The 16,548-nt window shown below is 33.6% G+C and overlaps 1 protein-coding gene across 4 annotated transcripts in view; it reads right to left on the bottom strand.

Annotated features, from left to right (window-relative positions):
- LOC122182103 (cAMP-specific 3',5'-cyclic phosphodiesterase 4D-like) overlaps positions 1 to 16,548 on the bottom strand; it is a 268,281-nt gene that overhangs the window by 84,845 nt on the left and 166,888 nt on the right. For 3 of the 4 annotated variants that reach the window (XM_042875099.1, XM_042875097.1, XM_042875100.1), the window contains exon 1: positions 13,678 to 13,901. The exons of the other annotated variant lie outside the window; for it this stretch is intronic. In XM_042875099.1, coding sequence (XP_042731033.1) covers positions 13,678 to 13,766 — 89 coding nt within the window. In that variant the 5' untranslated portion in view covers positions 13,767 to 13,901. Of the gene's footprint in view, positions 1 to 13,677; positions 13,902 to 16,548 lie in introns of those variants that run through there. 4 annotated transcript variants of the gene reach the window in all.

Here is a 16,548-nt window from a genome sequence, read left to right as displayed (position 1 = left end):
AGTATAAAATCATTAATTATCATAACTGATAACTGGAAACCACAACCATTTAAAACAGTTATCAGTTTTGTCCTTAAATTTTTACAATTTGCTTGTACTAAACTTCAAAGATTCTCAGTATTTTTAATTTGCTCTTACATCAAACAGTGCTTCAAATGACCTCCTCCTGGTCAAATCTTATTTTCATTCTCCTTGAGCTCCGACATATTTTAAAGCCAGAAACGAATCCCTGATTCTAAAAATTCTTTCACACTCAGCATCCTCTCCTCTCATATTTCAACTTGCTGTCTCAATGAAATCTTGCTTTCTTCTCTCAGTTTTACCTTACTTCTCCTTCTGAGATAATTCCTTAGCCCTGTTCTCTCTTATCCATTATTTTAAAAATATTTTAAAATGTTTTTTATTAAAGGAGTCATTAAGCAGCATTCTTACCTCACTTCATCAACTGCATTTCTGCCATTATTTTTGATAACTCCTTACAAGCAGATGACATTCAAATGAGCATTACTTCATTTTTTTAAGTCACATGGATACCACTTTCATTTGTTTATGACATCCTACAATAATTTTAGCTTTGATCCTCTGTTTTGGCCTAGCCACAATATACCCAAACATCCTCACTTCCACTGGATAATATTTCCAAGAATCAGTCTTCCCAGATTTGTCAAACAAACTCTCACCACCTCCTCCCAGCCGGACTTGTCTGGAATCCCCACTTCCAAGGCAAAAACTGCCACTTCTTCCTGACCTGCGGCTTCAGCAGTATAATAGCATCTGCATGTCCCTAAGTTCTTCCTCCTTTTCTCCTACATGGTACTTTTTCTATTTAATTTTCATTTTCTTTCCCCCAAGTCGTTTACATTTTTCTATTCTATTAGTTTGCCTAACAACTGGCATTATTCTGATAATAGAAGGTTCAGCTCCCTTTTTTGTTGTTGTTGTTCTTTTCTCAAGCACTTCTTTGTGTTTTTCATGCAAATTCTGTGTGCAGGGAAAAAGTCCCTATGAAATTTCATAACCCCTTTAAACTTCTCTCATAAAAGATCTCCTCAAAAATGTTTTTCCTTGAGTTCTCCATTTGACCTTCAAACGAAAATTAAAAAATAAAGCATACTGAAATGCAAAAATCATCATACATTTTTATTTTCTTCTAATTGCCACTCTAAATTATACACAAAACTACTTTAAAAAGAAACTTCTCTAAATATATATATCAGCTTACATGAAAATAATTTACAGAATTTTTTGCAAATATTTAATTAAAATTCTTCAATAGTGAATGGCTTTTTTTTTTTTCCCCTTTGATGTTCTAAGCCTAATGAAGTCAAGCTATTTTCTTCGGTTTTAATCAATCTGAATTTTTTAATGTTGTATGTCAGTTTTCTACCATTCATCTTCATGTTCAGTTCAGTCAGTATGATTTCACATGTACCCTGGAAAACATTTTTCACTGTAAGTTTGCCAGTATTATTACTAAGTATCTCTATTTTTTAAAATCACTTTGTTTAACATTTAACTACTTTGTATATTAACGATCTAACTAAACAGGCAAAGATGAGCCAAAATAAATGGAAGTCAAAGAGCCAATTTCTGAAAATTTCTCCCTACGCTTCAGGCTAATACACTAGAGTAAGAGCAGTGTGCTACGCAAGACTCTTCATGAGCTTGAAAGCATGCCAAATGATGAATATTTTGTAGATTTGTATTTATAGCATGCTTGGCTTCTGTATAGTAAGGTTAGAAATATTCAACATTGAACAGTGCCCTACAGTTATACTGCATTGCCTATTTATCTTGTCCTTCAGAATTTTTCCTTTTGGAGAGGAAAAATTCGGTAGAAATTTGGTATTCGAAATAAAAATGGAAAGCAGAAACAACAAAACTTAGCTTTCCATATCACCTCGTAAGGATTGAAGATTAAATGCAGGGTTTGATGGTTATATGTTTACAAGACTTGAATTTTTACAACATTGATTAGATAACTTTGCACTGGTTCAAAGAGGAAAGGAACTCAAACAGTACTGCTTTTAAGCACCTATTGCTTTAAAATGTACAGACGCAAGGGACATGTGGAGCAAACAATTGCTGTTTTCGTCATATGAGTCAATATCCCAGGGAGTGTCAACACTTGCAGGTCATTTTGGTAGCCTGCACAATAAAACATTTAAATATGTAAATTAAGTTCCCAGCAACATTACTGAAATTGTATTTCTTTCATTTCAAAATATCTTCTTTATAGCATCTTTAGTTTTTTGTTTATTTGGTTGCTTGTTTTTTGCTCTACTTTTGATTAAATTTTGTTGAAGGAGTTACTAGCACATATTTGTTACAGTTACATGTCAGCAAGAGCTACGACCAAAACTATGTCCTGATATGGCAGTCACCATGTGAGTGTTCTTTAGAAAAAGAAGTGAAATAAATTCTGCAGTCGAAGTGTCTGTGAGAGACACAGAGCTAATATGGAAGCTTAAAAATGTTACGAATACAAAAGCTCATAAGAGAAACTTTCTGTATGGCAGCAGTACTAGCCTGCCTTCTTTGTGTACAAAACAGGTAGATATTTTCTGTAAAGTTTTACTTAGAAAATCACAATAAAGCTATTTGGTGACTTAAATCTAAATCTGCATCAAGGTGCTTGTTGCTACTGGCAGTGTGGGGTGGCTATGCCTGGCTATTAATATCTACCATACAAATAATTTGAAGGTAATCTATATTCAGAAAAGGTGAGCATATATCTGAAATTTGTAAGTTGCATCCACGCGGATAACTCAGTGGTACAGACTGTCAGCTCCAGGGACCCTAACACTGCTCCAGAAGAGCAGTGAAAATCTTGTTTTGCTGAAAAAAGGTATAATGGATTGAAAGGTTCTAGGTAGCTGGGAAGCTATTTCATTCCTAGTAATGGGAGAAATAAAATAATTGAGCTGTAACAGTATAATGTATAATTTTCTAATCACTGATTAGACTTCAGATATCACTGCATCACTTCTTTAATCTGAATGCCTTTTTCCCTCCTTAACAGTTTTTTCCTCCCCAATCCCTTTGACCCGTATTTTCCTATAATATAGTCAGAGCAAATACGGAGATTAAAGTTGTAAAAGTTAATTCTTAGACTCCTCTTAACTTTCTGTAGTTATTCATTTCTTAATTTGCAGTTCTGAGTCTGCAGGTGCTACCATGCAACTCAACATTTGCAGATGAAAAATGACATCAGAATATTTTTAATTTTAAATTAAAAGTATATTGACAAAGATGAAGTAAGTCACAAGATTATTTTCATTACACAAAATTATCACAGCATTTTCTTTATCTACCTGCCAAGTAAGGAAATTTTTCCATAAATTATGGTCTCTACAATGCCTTACTCCATTAACTGTAAATCAAATTGCAGTAATATTATGTATACACAGAGACAGAACAAACAGAAAGTGGGTAACTAAAGCAAGCAATTTGGTAGCCAGAAATATAATCTAGAAACAAAGCAAAATTCTGTAATTACTTCAATTAAAAAACAGGAACAGATAATAAATATAATGAAAGACAGTTATTTAGGTTGTAACTAAAAATACTGAATATGAAAATGCTCTTAAACTACAGATGTAAAAAGTCTAAAGAAAAAATAATCAAAAAATCCCTTTTTTAAGTATATAAAGAGACATAAAGTTACTGTCAGTATATTATAATTTCACTTCCTTAAGCTACTATCAGCTATAAAGGCAAAAATGAAGATGCTGCACCAAATTCAGGGTAAGATCTGTAAGACTTCAAAGGTAGATGCTCTCGAGTGCTTTACATCATTGCCACAAACTGCTTATGCTATTACACCAAAAAGATATTTTGAGGGAGGTGACTCTGTACACGCAGAAAGCTGACACAAAAAATTTTCTGTCTTACTGAAAGTGTCTACTTGGAAGCAGTTTGACTCTTATCCTTTTATAGCAGCAGAGTGTATGAAACTTAATGGCAAACTAAATATTACAGGGTCAAAATAATGTATTTTATCCATAGTAAATATTATCTTGAATATTCAGGAGTGTTTCTGTTGAAATCATTTACAATAAAAGGCACCCATAGACTTCTCTTTATTAAAGGTAAACTGGCAAATTGTGATCACACCAGACTGCTCTTCATTGTAATAAATAATTTTCACTAACATTCTCTGACTACCTTTTATCCTCTTTAGTTTAAACTTTCATTAGCTAGTACAAACTAAAATCAAAATGACAGATTAATTCAAATGTATAATCCAAGTTATAAACTATTTTCTTTGGTCAAAGACCAACTCTTGCTTTGAAGTGATGAAGAAAATGCAAATTTAGCAGTTTTCTTTCTCAGTGGAAAGTACAGCTTTTCTAGAATAGTCTACCTCCCTCTTTACATCTTAAAACAGTCTTGTACAGCTGGGAGAGCTGGGAAATCTGCATCTTGAAAGGTTATCAGGGAAGAAGAGGCTGGAGACAGTTGCATGTTGATAGCAGCCTGAGTTAATCACTTGACTACCTTAGTACTCTACTTTAAAAGAAACAAATACTTGACAGTAGTCTGACATCACGATGACCAGCCTGTAGCTTACTTCCACTGTTCATATTACACTGAAAACCCTTATTGAAATGGAGTTTTTGATGAATAAATTAAAGGTATGACTATCAAAGTGGCATTACCCTGCCTTGGCAACTTCTAAAACTTTATTTCTAATCTCACAGACTGTGATATTTTCATTAAAGCTCCTGAAGTCCAGCAGTTGTACAGAAATCTCAAACTGCAATTAAATCAAGCTCCGAGCTTTTCTGGCTTTGGGAAGCCCTTTTAGATTTAAACACTTGAGACTCTTTTTTTTTTTTTTTCCCAAGAATTTGAGATTGACAGATTGACAGTACTGTAACATACACTATCAGAACATAATCCAATAGAAAGCTATGATAGTTTACTTTAATGGCATTGAAAGACACTAAAATGTTCTTAGTGGAGGTTTATTCATATACAGTTTACATATGTAATTTAAGTATTGAAAATTGGTGCTTCTGCTTTGAGACATTTTACTTCAACATCTCTGTATTACTTCAGCATCTCTGGTTTCCATTAACCCATATTTCCCTTATCATCTCTTTTTGTCATAGTTTTTGAAGACTTCTATTTTAGTTTGCTAGTATTACTCATTATTACAAAGATCGATGGCACAACGTTGGCCTATGCCACTTAAGAGTCTCCCAAGCCCATCTGAGAATGGCTCATGAGTTACCATGGACCACCTGAGATCTGGACCAATGACCACTCCAAATGACAGTGGAGTAGCACAGATAAGTATTATCAGCATTGTCCTGCCTCCTAGTTCATCAGTTGGAAGGACTTACAGATTGATTTCTTCACTGTGTAGACACAAAGAAAAATCAGAGCCACTAAAAAGCTCTCGCTAAAACCAACTGGCCTAGCACTTTGTAATACCATCAAGACATATCAAAAAGAGCTTTGCATCAAAATTTAGAGAAACATGCATCCTTTGACATTTGGCATGGAAAAGATTTGTATCCCTGTCTGATTTTCTGTTTAACAGACACATCCTGGATTAACATATATTCCTATTTCCATTTATATGCTTTTGGAGCTTAATGTATGATGTATTTAAGATTCTGAATAGAAAAGTATGCAAAACATAAACATGTATCATTTTATGTTATCATTTTATTGTAAATAATATTCTAGCAAGGATAGCCTAGCAAGAAAAAAGATGTGGGAGCAAAGCTTAAGCACTTGGTGGATCACAAGGGTTTATGCTTCTTTAACATATCTAAAATTTTGTCTGTATTCTGGAAAAAGAACTTAATGAAATCACACTGAATTTTGCTATTAACTCCAAGTATCAGTACACCAGTTGTGTTATATCAGTTCTACTCTTGACTACAAACACTATTTTTTTTTCATTAAAATGTGCTTGGATTGGAATTGCAAAACCACTCTAGTTAGAATTCTTTCTGTATTTGTGATCCCAAGCAGAGTTTATCAGAAACAAGAACAAAATGCATTTTTATGCTAAATTGTATGGAGCCTCAAATTAAGCCATGTTTCAATAGATGCTGTGCATGGAAGAAAGCTCAAGAGGGACTGTAGACAAGAGGAAATAAGAAAAAAAAAAATTGTTTTAATCTTAATAGCTTCTTTAAGACTACGTGATTTTCTCATTAAGATTTTCATCTGGATGCTGAGATTAATGTTAAGAGAAGGTATGGCTGCTGTATATTCTCTATTGGAAAAAAAAAATCAAAAATCTGTATTTTCATTATGAATGCTGACATATTTAACCACATATGGCAGTAAAATGCTAAATTTCTCCCTGATTTCAGCTGCAAGGAAATGATCCTGAATAGATAATTCAGTTTAAAAACTCATCATTTCATGAACATCTCATGGCATATTCATTAGAGTGTTTTCTTGTACAGGATTTAGAACAAACTTAGCTTCTTTCATTTGCTACCAGTAAGCCCTACTACTCTCTGCTTTTATCTTCTGTTGCCTTACAGACTGACTCAAGTTTTCATTTATCAATTTTTTTTTACTGTTCAGTCCTGTTTCAAGTGATGTTGAAACCTTTGGCTTTCCTGCTAGTACATGACATAAAACGGATGGGCTTTGTTGCTTAGAAAGCTGTCTTCCTCACTTTTCTAGTTGAGCTTTTCCAAAACCACATTCTTTTCCTTTATTGTTTTTTTTGTTTTTTGCTTATGAGTAAGATGAGCAAAAAGCAAGAAAAAATGATGTAATTAGATGGTTATCTAGAAATTCCATTAGAAGTTGAAACATGTTTTGCACTTTTAGAAAGAACACATAAACATAAGAAAATATCAGAGACTTTTAGTGTCATGTGAGTTAAGGTCAGAAATGACATTATTTACATATTTCTCAGTTCAGTGAGATGCTTCTGCCTGATGCCACAGCTATCTAACTAGCAGATCCTGCTGTCTTTGCCATAATATAATTGATAATTTTAAGTTCCATCTATTGCCACATTCAGTTTATCATAAGGAAGAGAAAACATTACATTCAGTGGAAGAGAATGGAGTGTTTCTGATTTGAAGAAAGGAGCTCTAATTCCCTAGGGATGCATTACCCTTTGGTCAGAATGGAAGCTTCAGCCAGCCAGTTGTTCTTGCTTCCAAGCACACCTGTAATGGTCATGTGCAAAAGTACATGATTCAGCATTTATGAAACTAGCAAGATTTTCTTTGGAGTGTGAACTCTCATTTTCTGTGGCTGAGAAGCTTTTTGCAGTAGATCTGATGTTGGCTAAACGTAATTCCTTTCTGATGGCTGCTAGTACTTCCACAGAAGCTTATAACAAGGGCTTAGGTGCATGATGGTGTCTGGAAAGAGCAGGAAGAAGGAAAAAGTGCCTTCAGATGAAGTCATGAGGGCACTGAAAAATCTGGTATGGTTGCTTACCATCCAGCAACTGCAGTTTAAGTTGTATTCAGTCTGACACAGTCTGACACAATTTGAAGGTACATTAAAGCAATACCTACGTAGCTCAAGCTGTATTTTTCTCTTTTTTATTATCTATCTATCTATTTATCTATTTATTTATATCAGTGTATGTTATAACAAAGACAATACAGAGCCTCCCATTCTCCATCTGAAAACAATTATAATTCATTTAAGTAGTGTTGCTTTCTTCCATTTTAGGTTTCTTCACTAGCTAAACAACTTCAGCTAGTGTTAACAGGAACTTATCCTGCTTGGGAGTGATGACAGATATTCTTCAGCTATGTTGTTTGTTCTGCTGTGTCACTGCTTTTGCAGTTTCAACAGAAATTTGTACCAAGTATGTGAAAGCTAAGCCACTAAAATGCTGAGTACTGACTGGAAATGTAGCAAATTAAATGACTAAATAAACAGTGAAGTAGAGTTCATGTGGACAAACAGTAAAGTAAGCGCTATTTCTTCCTGACCAACTTCTGATACTTCACTCATTCTAATGTAGGATATATGTATATGTATATAGCTATACATTATACATGTGTATGCTTAAGGCAAATATAATATACATGTATGTAGGTGTATGTAAACACAAGAAGACATACACATGTATTAATGACCAAATGTACAGGACAGCTGATGTGAAGCATATGTCTCCTGTTTATGGTTGCTCAGTTTCTGGCAGCTTGCCTGAAGGGACCCTCTGACCTCCCAGCAAGCCAGGAATCCTGGAGAAAAGAGGCTGAAAATCGCATTTTAGATTTCTTCATCTTAAAACAGGAATGTTTTTTCCATAGAAAGTTGTGTAAAACTGGTCATTCATCAGGAAGGATTTCTTTTCTTTTAGAAAAGTAAGATTTCCAATGGAAATTGGAATGTAATTCCACATCCTGCAGACTGTAAACTCCTTGTAAACTTCTCTTGGAATAAAAAGAGAAGGGGTAGACATGGAACAGAAGAAAAATTACAACTCAGGGGAATTGAGACTATTCAACACTTTTCAAAATACAGAGTGTCTAAACATGCTAGTACAGAGACTATCGCATATTTCAAGGAATGGGAGATAATTGTTCGGGATTCAATATCTGTTACTCAGCAAATCTGTTAAACTACATTGAAACTGAAATAGGTGGTAATAATGGAAATATTACAATGGAAACATCTTTAAAATTATGGTTCATTTACAAGAGGAATAGCTTTATTTACAAAGATTAGAAACGCAGCATTTCATTCTAGTCACTGAGCATCAGAAGGAATTCTGCTAGGAGAAGAGACTAAGAGACATAATGATATGGAAGTGGCAATATCTCCATGTGAAAAGAGGCAGTGAAAGGATAGATGACTTGGAAAGCTGATGAAAAAGAGGAGCATATAAATACACAAAACAGCAGCTAACCCTTTTACTAACATCAGGTCACAAAACCCTATTAAAAAAAAAAAAATACTAGAAAGCAAACGATGAAAACAGAATGAAGAAATGTTTACACTCCACAGAGAGTTCACCTGTGAAAGCAAATATCCAGAGATAATACTGACACCAAAAACTTAGCACCATTTCAAAAAACACTAATTTTTAGGGGTCTGCTGGAGACTTGAAATTTTTCTCTCAAGGAATATTATACTGTAACCAGCAAGTTTCTTGCTATTCTTTCTCAAACATTTGACACAGGATAGGAGACTGGATTAGCTGTCATGGACCACCTCTGCTATGAAATATAGCTGGCCCTGGATAAGGGACATTGGACTGGTGTGTGTGTTAGAATGCACTATGTGGTCAAGAGCTATGGTTGTCTTTTGGTATTATTTTGTTATTATTATTTTTTTTAAATCATTTTTTGTCTACATTCTTTTCTTTAACTCACAGAATTAAAAGCACGTTAAGAAAGGCACATTAGAGCTTTAAATTGCCTTTTGCCATATTGCAGAAATTCGCTATTAATGCTCATATACTGTTTTCACACAGATGACTGAAACAATAAGTAATATGCAGCTATTACTGGTTTTTGGGGCTAAGAAATAAATTGTATTTACTAATTCCAACAAGAAATTTGAGATTTTTAATTTCCTTTGCAATAAAAAATAGTGTATTTATATCTGCAATGGATACAAACACACTCTACAGTGTCATAAAATGAACTTTTACCGGTTACTACTATAATAGTTTTCTCCTTCTATAAGGCAGTTTCTAGAAATTAATTACAACATTTTGACATGGTACATGCTGAACTAGCGTCAGCTTTTTCCTGATGTGTTGGGTATCAGATTGGATGATCTAATTATAGTGCTTCTAGAATTCGTTATACATAAGGGAATTGCAAGTCAGACAGTCTTGACATTAACATAAATATCCATGGACATCTAAAATTCATAAATCAAACAGACTGTTTCCTGGTGTTAATGGCTAGTGAAATATTTTTCTTCACTCCAGAGGGATTCTGAAGGCTGCTCCCAGATTTATCTGGAACATCAACTTCATACAGTGATTGTTTCAGCAATGAATAACAAAGCCAAGATATTTATTGTAAACCATAGCAACCCTACTTAGCATAATTTCCTTCAGTCTGTATTTCCTGATCTTTCTTCATACAGGTTCTAGTTTACATTAGCTTTGGCTACTAGAGTTTACATCAACAGAAACTAGAAAAACCTTAATGATTAAATTTCTGTGTATGTATACTTCAGTTTTCTGTTCATTCAACATTAGCTAAATCTCTTTCATGATAGTAAGAACAACAAAAATGCCACAAAACAAACATCAAGTATTGGTAGTCCAAAGAAGAAATGGGAAATATTGACAGAGTCAACTTGTCACACTATCATAGATTGACTCAACTTTGTGAGGATTGATCAAGCCTAAAATACAAGCACAGTCTGAAGCTTTAGAAAATACTACTTCAATTTCTTCCTCCTGCTGGGGACCAATGGGCTGTAACTTGACTTGCTGGGTTTTTAGGAACTGGTACTGAAACATGGTCTGTGCCATTTTGCCAAGGATGTAAGTTTACAGCAACACCAAGTGTCAAGTATGATTCACTTGCATCTATCATCCTATTCTTGCTTAACCTGACTAGCAATAAACCCTGTTATTTTTCTTTTTTTTTCTTTTTTTTTTCTTTCTCTTTTTTTCCCAAGGATTTCAAGCTAACATAATCAAAAGGTTGAATTGGTTACAATGACATTTTGCCATGCTGTTTTATTGAAAATAAATGTGAATTAGGCTCAAAACATCATTTTAAGTGATGTGACATCTTCTGAATTACAGAACTTCTGAGCTGCAAAATGAAACAATTGCCTGATTCATCATGTTAGCTAGAAAAGTCCATGCCTGTGCATTCAAAAATTTTATTTCTCAGACATTGCTGAGTGATTATTCATAAAAAAGCAAACTAGCTCCAGTGCATTGGGACTTTAATCCATAATGAATAAAATAATAAACTTTAATCTGATTTCTATTCCAATTTATTGCAAAGCTGGTAATAACAAAAGAGGTTAGAGTACTACACTCTGCTAACTAAGAAATCTTTGGCATCATTAAGAAATCCCCTAAGAGAAGGAATTTCTGAAAATGGTTCTTTGAGAGAGATTCCATTTACAGCTTATCTCCTGAGAGCTTAGTGGCTTGGAGTACAATTATCTGGCAGGAGGGAATCTGCCTCCTTGCGTACGTAGAGCAGCTGGCTGCAGAAGTTGGCAGTGGCTTTGGACACATGACCATTCCTCTGGTGCAGGGAAATATGACATATGGTTAAAAAAGAAAAAGAAAAGAAAAAGGAAAAAAAAAAAAAGAAAAAAAAAGACATACAACAACAGAGAACCTTTTGTTTTGTTTTGTTTTCTGTATAAAAAAAAAGAAATTTCATGATTACTGCATTTCAGGGAGTGCTTCTTCACAGCTATTCAAATGAAGATACAGTTGTGACAATGTAGTAATTCAGAAAAAATTTTGGTTATTCAATTTAATGCATGCTACTGCCACTACCTATTCATACAGATTTTACTCAGATATCCACTCAGTTATCTGCAAATCCTTTATGGTGATAGAAGATTTAGTGGGCAGCCAGATATGTAGGGCAAATCATCCTTTGGTGAATCTTCTAAGTGATCAGAAGAAGAAGATTAGTTCTGTGTAACTGTGTTACATTCCAGTTCTTTCTAGAAAAGCTTGTTCTGTATCAATACATTTTTTTCTCCTCTCTAACGACTTCTATTCTTTTCAGACACATATGCAACCCCAGCACATATGCTGCTCAGCAATGAAACTCAAATCAGTATTTGAAGAGAAGGAGGGATTCATGTATTACATAATCTTTCAAAAAGAAAATATGGAAGTGGAAAACACAATGATTCACTTAATCAATGGTTTTCTGAGTATATCAGAGGAGAAACACCATGTTTTTGCCCAAAATGTAACAAAAAACATTGTACAATCATAGGCAACTTCACAATTTAAACTAAGATTATAAAATAGCATGGTTTATTAAACAAAGTTATGGAAAGCTGGATAGTACTATCAGGAATTCTGCTTTAGAAACCAAAGCTCCTTGACATCAGATAGTTCAGTGACGTGAGCAGAACCGCCAGTTGACATAAACAAGATTATTAAATTACACAGGGACTGTGTACTGTAAAATTTTGTAGTAGATTTCTAAATATAACCTACGGTGTGAATGGAGCTTTGGCAGTGACATAAATATGTATAGCTTTTCTTTTTTAAAAATCTTCTTCTCTGTCAAAAGTTACGTTTAAATTAACTAATAAAAACAAATGGTTGACACTTAGTAACTGACACATAAGAACTATGCCTCAACTTTTAAAAAATTACCATCAAAATCACACTAATTCCTTAGATACCCTGCAATACAAACCTGTAACACTGTTACTATGGTAAAACAAAATTCATTCCCCTCTCTGAAGTTCAGATAAGACTTTCTTTTTATTAACAATATTTAAGGCTACTCTTGCTAGACTGAAACATAAATAGACAATGTGCTCTATTTAGGTAAGTTAATCATAAAAAAGGATATCCTATATTAAAATGCTACCTGATGTAATTTTTTTCTTCTGAAACATTGATATAAGATTCTAAAAGATATTACTAGTATTTTTGAAGCAAAAAGAAAAAATATATATAAAAATACTGCCTTAAGAGACTGTTAATCCAATTATATGATCCAATTTGGAACTAAAATAGTATCATAACAGATACCATATATTTATTCTCTATTCAAATCCCATTATTTGTTATTTTTACTTTTTTTGGTGAAAAAAAAACAGCTCCCTCTGTATAAACTATCTAGTTTTGGCAAAGAAAACACTGTGAGATGCTGGATTGTATCTAGCCAATTTTTTATCGTATTTATATTGACAGTATTTGCCAGTGATAACCTTACTTAAAGCAATTATTCTCATGCTCATTTAATATTTTACATATGCGCAAATAAATGTGGCTGTGTCTCAATGAATAGTGAAGATTATACTTAACAAGTTTTACTCTGTGTTATATACAAGTGAGAGGATCTTTTAAAAATTTTAAAGTTTCAAATTTATTTTATCTCTATTATAAATAAAAATAAAGAAACTGGAAACAAGTATTGATCGATTTGCAGAAAGCAGTAAAAGAAATACTGAAAAAAATACTTTGCTATTGTCATTTTTTTTAATATTAGCTAAGGTAGAAACAGAATGTGTGTATTTTTATCGTGACTATACTTCTTAAATGTTGAACACAAAAATATTTAACAAATATGGCTCCCTGGCTGTGCAAATCAGTAAAAGTCCATGAGCATTAAAGATTAACTATTTCTGACTTAGTTAGGAGTCATTTTTATAACTACATAAATTACCTTACGATAATTACTTACAATATCTAGAATGAGTACTTTCACAAGAACAGTGACATAAATATTACTCTGCACTTTTTCTCAGATTTGGAGTGCAAATAGTAGATTCAAAATTATTATTAGGTTGAATAGTCCAGTTTCATAAACTTCCATGGTCACTTATTTATACTATTACACAATAACACGGAAACACTATTTTCTTACTAAACAGGTTCAGCAAAGCCCTTGTGAACTCAAGGAAATAGCAGAAGTCAAAGCTAATACAATTTCCAGGCTCTTATACACAAAAATCCCATAGAAAAATAATAACAAAAAAACAGTTGCCTTTATTACCTATGTCAATTACACCATAAGTCATTAAAAGAGATACCTGTAGGACTTCAAAAAGCGAAATCTCATCTTATTTCTTGGAGATAGACGAGGGATATAGGCTCCAAAAGGATCCCACAGAAAGGCCATCAGCAAAGATAAAATTCTAAAATTGTCTAAGAAATATATTAATCAGTGGGGAAGCAGGACAGTTGCACTGGATGTGCTCCGCACTTGTCATGAAGCACTTGTAACTGTGTAAGGGAACGTCCTTTTCCTATGGTATGCTTTGGCAGAGATGTGGCTGGCTGAGAGCACAGACTAGAAGGGATAACTGGGATTTCCTGCTGCATGAGACATGCCCTTTGCGCAAACGTTTCCTATATTCAGGCCTCTTATCTCATTATTCAAGTGGGGACTCTTATGCTAAATCCTTGGCTGGTTGTAGCAGGCACTGAAGAGCAGAGAATTGTAGAACTAAGGCAAACGAGAAACAGCCGGCACTCTTGACTATTCACTACAACCCAAAAAAAGGCTTTCTAACTCTTCACAATCTCTTGAAAATCTTCCTTTTTCTACAGAATATATTGGAACAGGTTGGCATCAGACAGCTAATATATATTAAAAAAAAAACAAAAACACCAATAAATAAAATAAGAACCCTAAAACACTATTCACAGTTAAAATTCCCTCTGTTCTCCAACGTCCTTCTCTTCAGCACTGTAAAAAGCCAGAAGCTAGGAAATTGATACTAAAAATGTCCTTAAACCCCTAAATTGCTCTTTGTTTAATTCTTTACTCCCTTCGAGTGTGTCTTCCTTCCTCACAGTTTCTAAAGAGAATCAGTTTATATCACTAAGCAGCTTTTCTGAAAGGGCTTAATCATCTGTAAGAGATCAGCCACTCTAAGAAAGTAAGTCGCAGACTGGTAATTTTCAGGCCTCTTGGCAGCTTTTCCCAAATGCATCATTCTCTTTACTGAAAAACAGCCAGTGACTGATAGCTGAACTCAGGTGGCACTAGCTAGGGTCATTCTGAATTCCAAACAGAATTCAGACATTCAGATATGGTATCTATTTCTTTGTTTTACTGCTTTCAATTAATTCAAGCTTAAACTCATTTCAGCCTAGTATTAGTGGGTAGTGAGAATAAGAGCCTACAATTCAACTCATAACACCAACTTACGTAGTGTCAGCAAGGCCAGCAGCATTATCCTTCCTTCTCCTAGAGAAGGTTGGACCTGATGATCTTTCAGGATCCCTGCCAATTCTCATAAGAAAAGCCATGAAGTAGAAACTGAGTATTCACACACAACATTAAAAATGACAATTTAGGAATATTCAGGGCTCTACCAGCAAAGGTTGGAGAGATAGAATAACAAACTCTCAGGGAAAAGTCTATCAATCAGTTATGAGTAGATGAAATGTGCTATCTTAATAGTAAAAAGTAAAGTGAGAATTTTACATTATTCAGAAAAAATGCATACATAATCTGTGTATATTTTGCTTTTTGAAGGAACTATTTTTCTCATGTTATACAAATATGCTACAGAGCCAATAGACAATGGCCAATAAATTTATTCACAGAATGAGATCAGCTTTGAATATATGAAATTCATAAGTAAAACCAGTTTCTGGGACAAAAGTCACAAAATTCTTAAGCAATTCAATGTTTGTAATTAAATATAATAATATAGTGTCTAATATGCACAGGAATTGAACTGTGACCATTCAAGCAATGGTTTTTGAGCTGCTCTTTGAGTAACTACAGATTTTTTCAGAGTCAGGATAGCATTTAAGATCTGAATCACTAATACAGTCAATTAAAGCACAAGAGAATAATAATGGATGTGAGTCCTGCCAAAATCTATCATTACTCTGTGACAAATAAAACCAAAAGTGGACTGAATTTTTGTATTAGCAGCCTAAATAACTTAATATTGCCAGGTATATTTCCTTTTCACATTTCTAAAAAGGACTTTGATCAACATTTGCTTTTCTTTTTCTCCTTTTCTTTTTCTTTTCTTTTTTTCTTTTTCTCTTTCTTTACCTTTTTCTTTACCTTTTTTTTCTGTCGTTTTCCTTTCTTCTTTTTCCTTTTTCTTTTTCTTTTTAGTTCTTTTTTGTTCTTTTTCTTTTCCTGTTTTTCCTTTTTCTTTTCCTTATTCCCCGTTTTTTTTTTTTTTTTTTTTTTTTTTTTTTTCCCAAAGAAAATAGAAACAAGTATGCTTATTATCAGCTATCTTTTCTTTGTTCCCTTAAGTGCCCTTCCTTCATTATTTCAGCAAACCTGCTAACACAGCCAACCACAATAAGGTCACAGAAATAAGCTTCTTACAACAAGATTACTACAGACTAAATTTATACCTTGATATAAAAACCACCTATTGTCACTATATTTTTGCATGCAGTGCATCACTGCATCAAGACAAATCAGAGTTTATGGAAATTCAAGGAAATTAAACAACTCTGTAATATAACTTAAGAGAGAAGTGGCTTGGCTCTTTCTTTCTCTCTTTCTTTCTTTCTTTCTTTCTTTCTTTCTTTCTTTCTTTCTTTCTTTCTTTCTTTCTTTCTTTCTTTCTTTCTTTCTTTCTTTCTTTCTTTCTTTCTTTCTTTCTTTCTTTCTTTCTTTCTTTCTTTCTTTCTTCCTTCCTTCCTTCCTTCCTTCCTTCCTTCCTTCCTTCCTTTCTTCCTTTCTTCCTTTCTTCCTTTCTTCCTTTCTCTCTTTCTCTCTTTCTCTCTTTCTCTCTTTCTCTCTTTCTCTCTTTCTCTCTTTCTCTCTTTCTCTCTTTCTCTCTTTCTCTCTTTCTCTTTCTTTCTCTCTTTCTTTCTTTCTCTCTATCTCTTTCTTTCTCTCTCTTTCTCTCTTTCTTTCTCTCTCTCTCTTTCTTTCTTTCTTTCTTTCTTTCTTTCTTTCTTTCTTTCTTTCT

Source organism: Lagopus leucura, unplaced genomic scaffold (assembly GCF_019238085.1).
Source record: "Lagopus leucura isolate 7727_CA_CO unplaced genomic scaffold, USGS_WTPT01 Super-Scaffold_100014, whole genome shotgun sequence".
Lineage (NCBI taxonomy): Eukaryota > Metazoa > Chordata > Aves > Galliformes > Phasianidae > Lagopus > Lagopus leucura.
The sequence above is the reverse complement of the archived record's forward strand: the minus strand, read 5'-3'. Positions and strand labels throughout refer to the sequence as shown.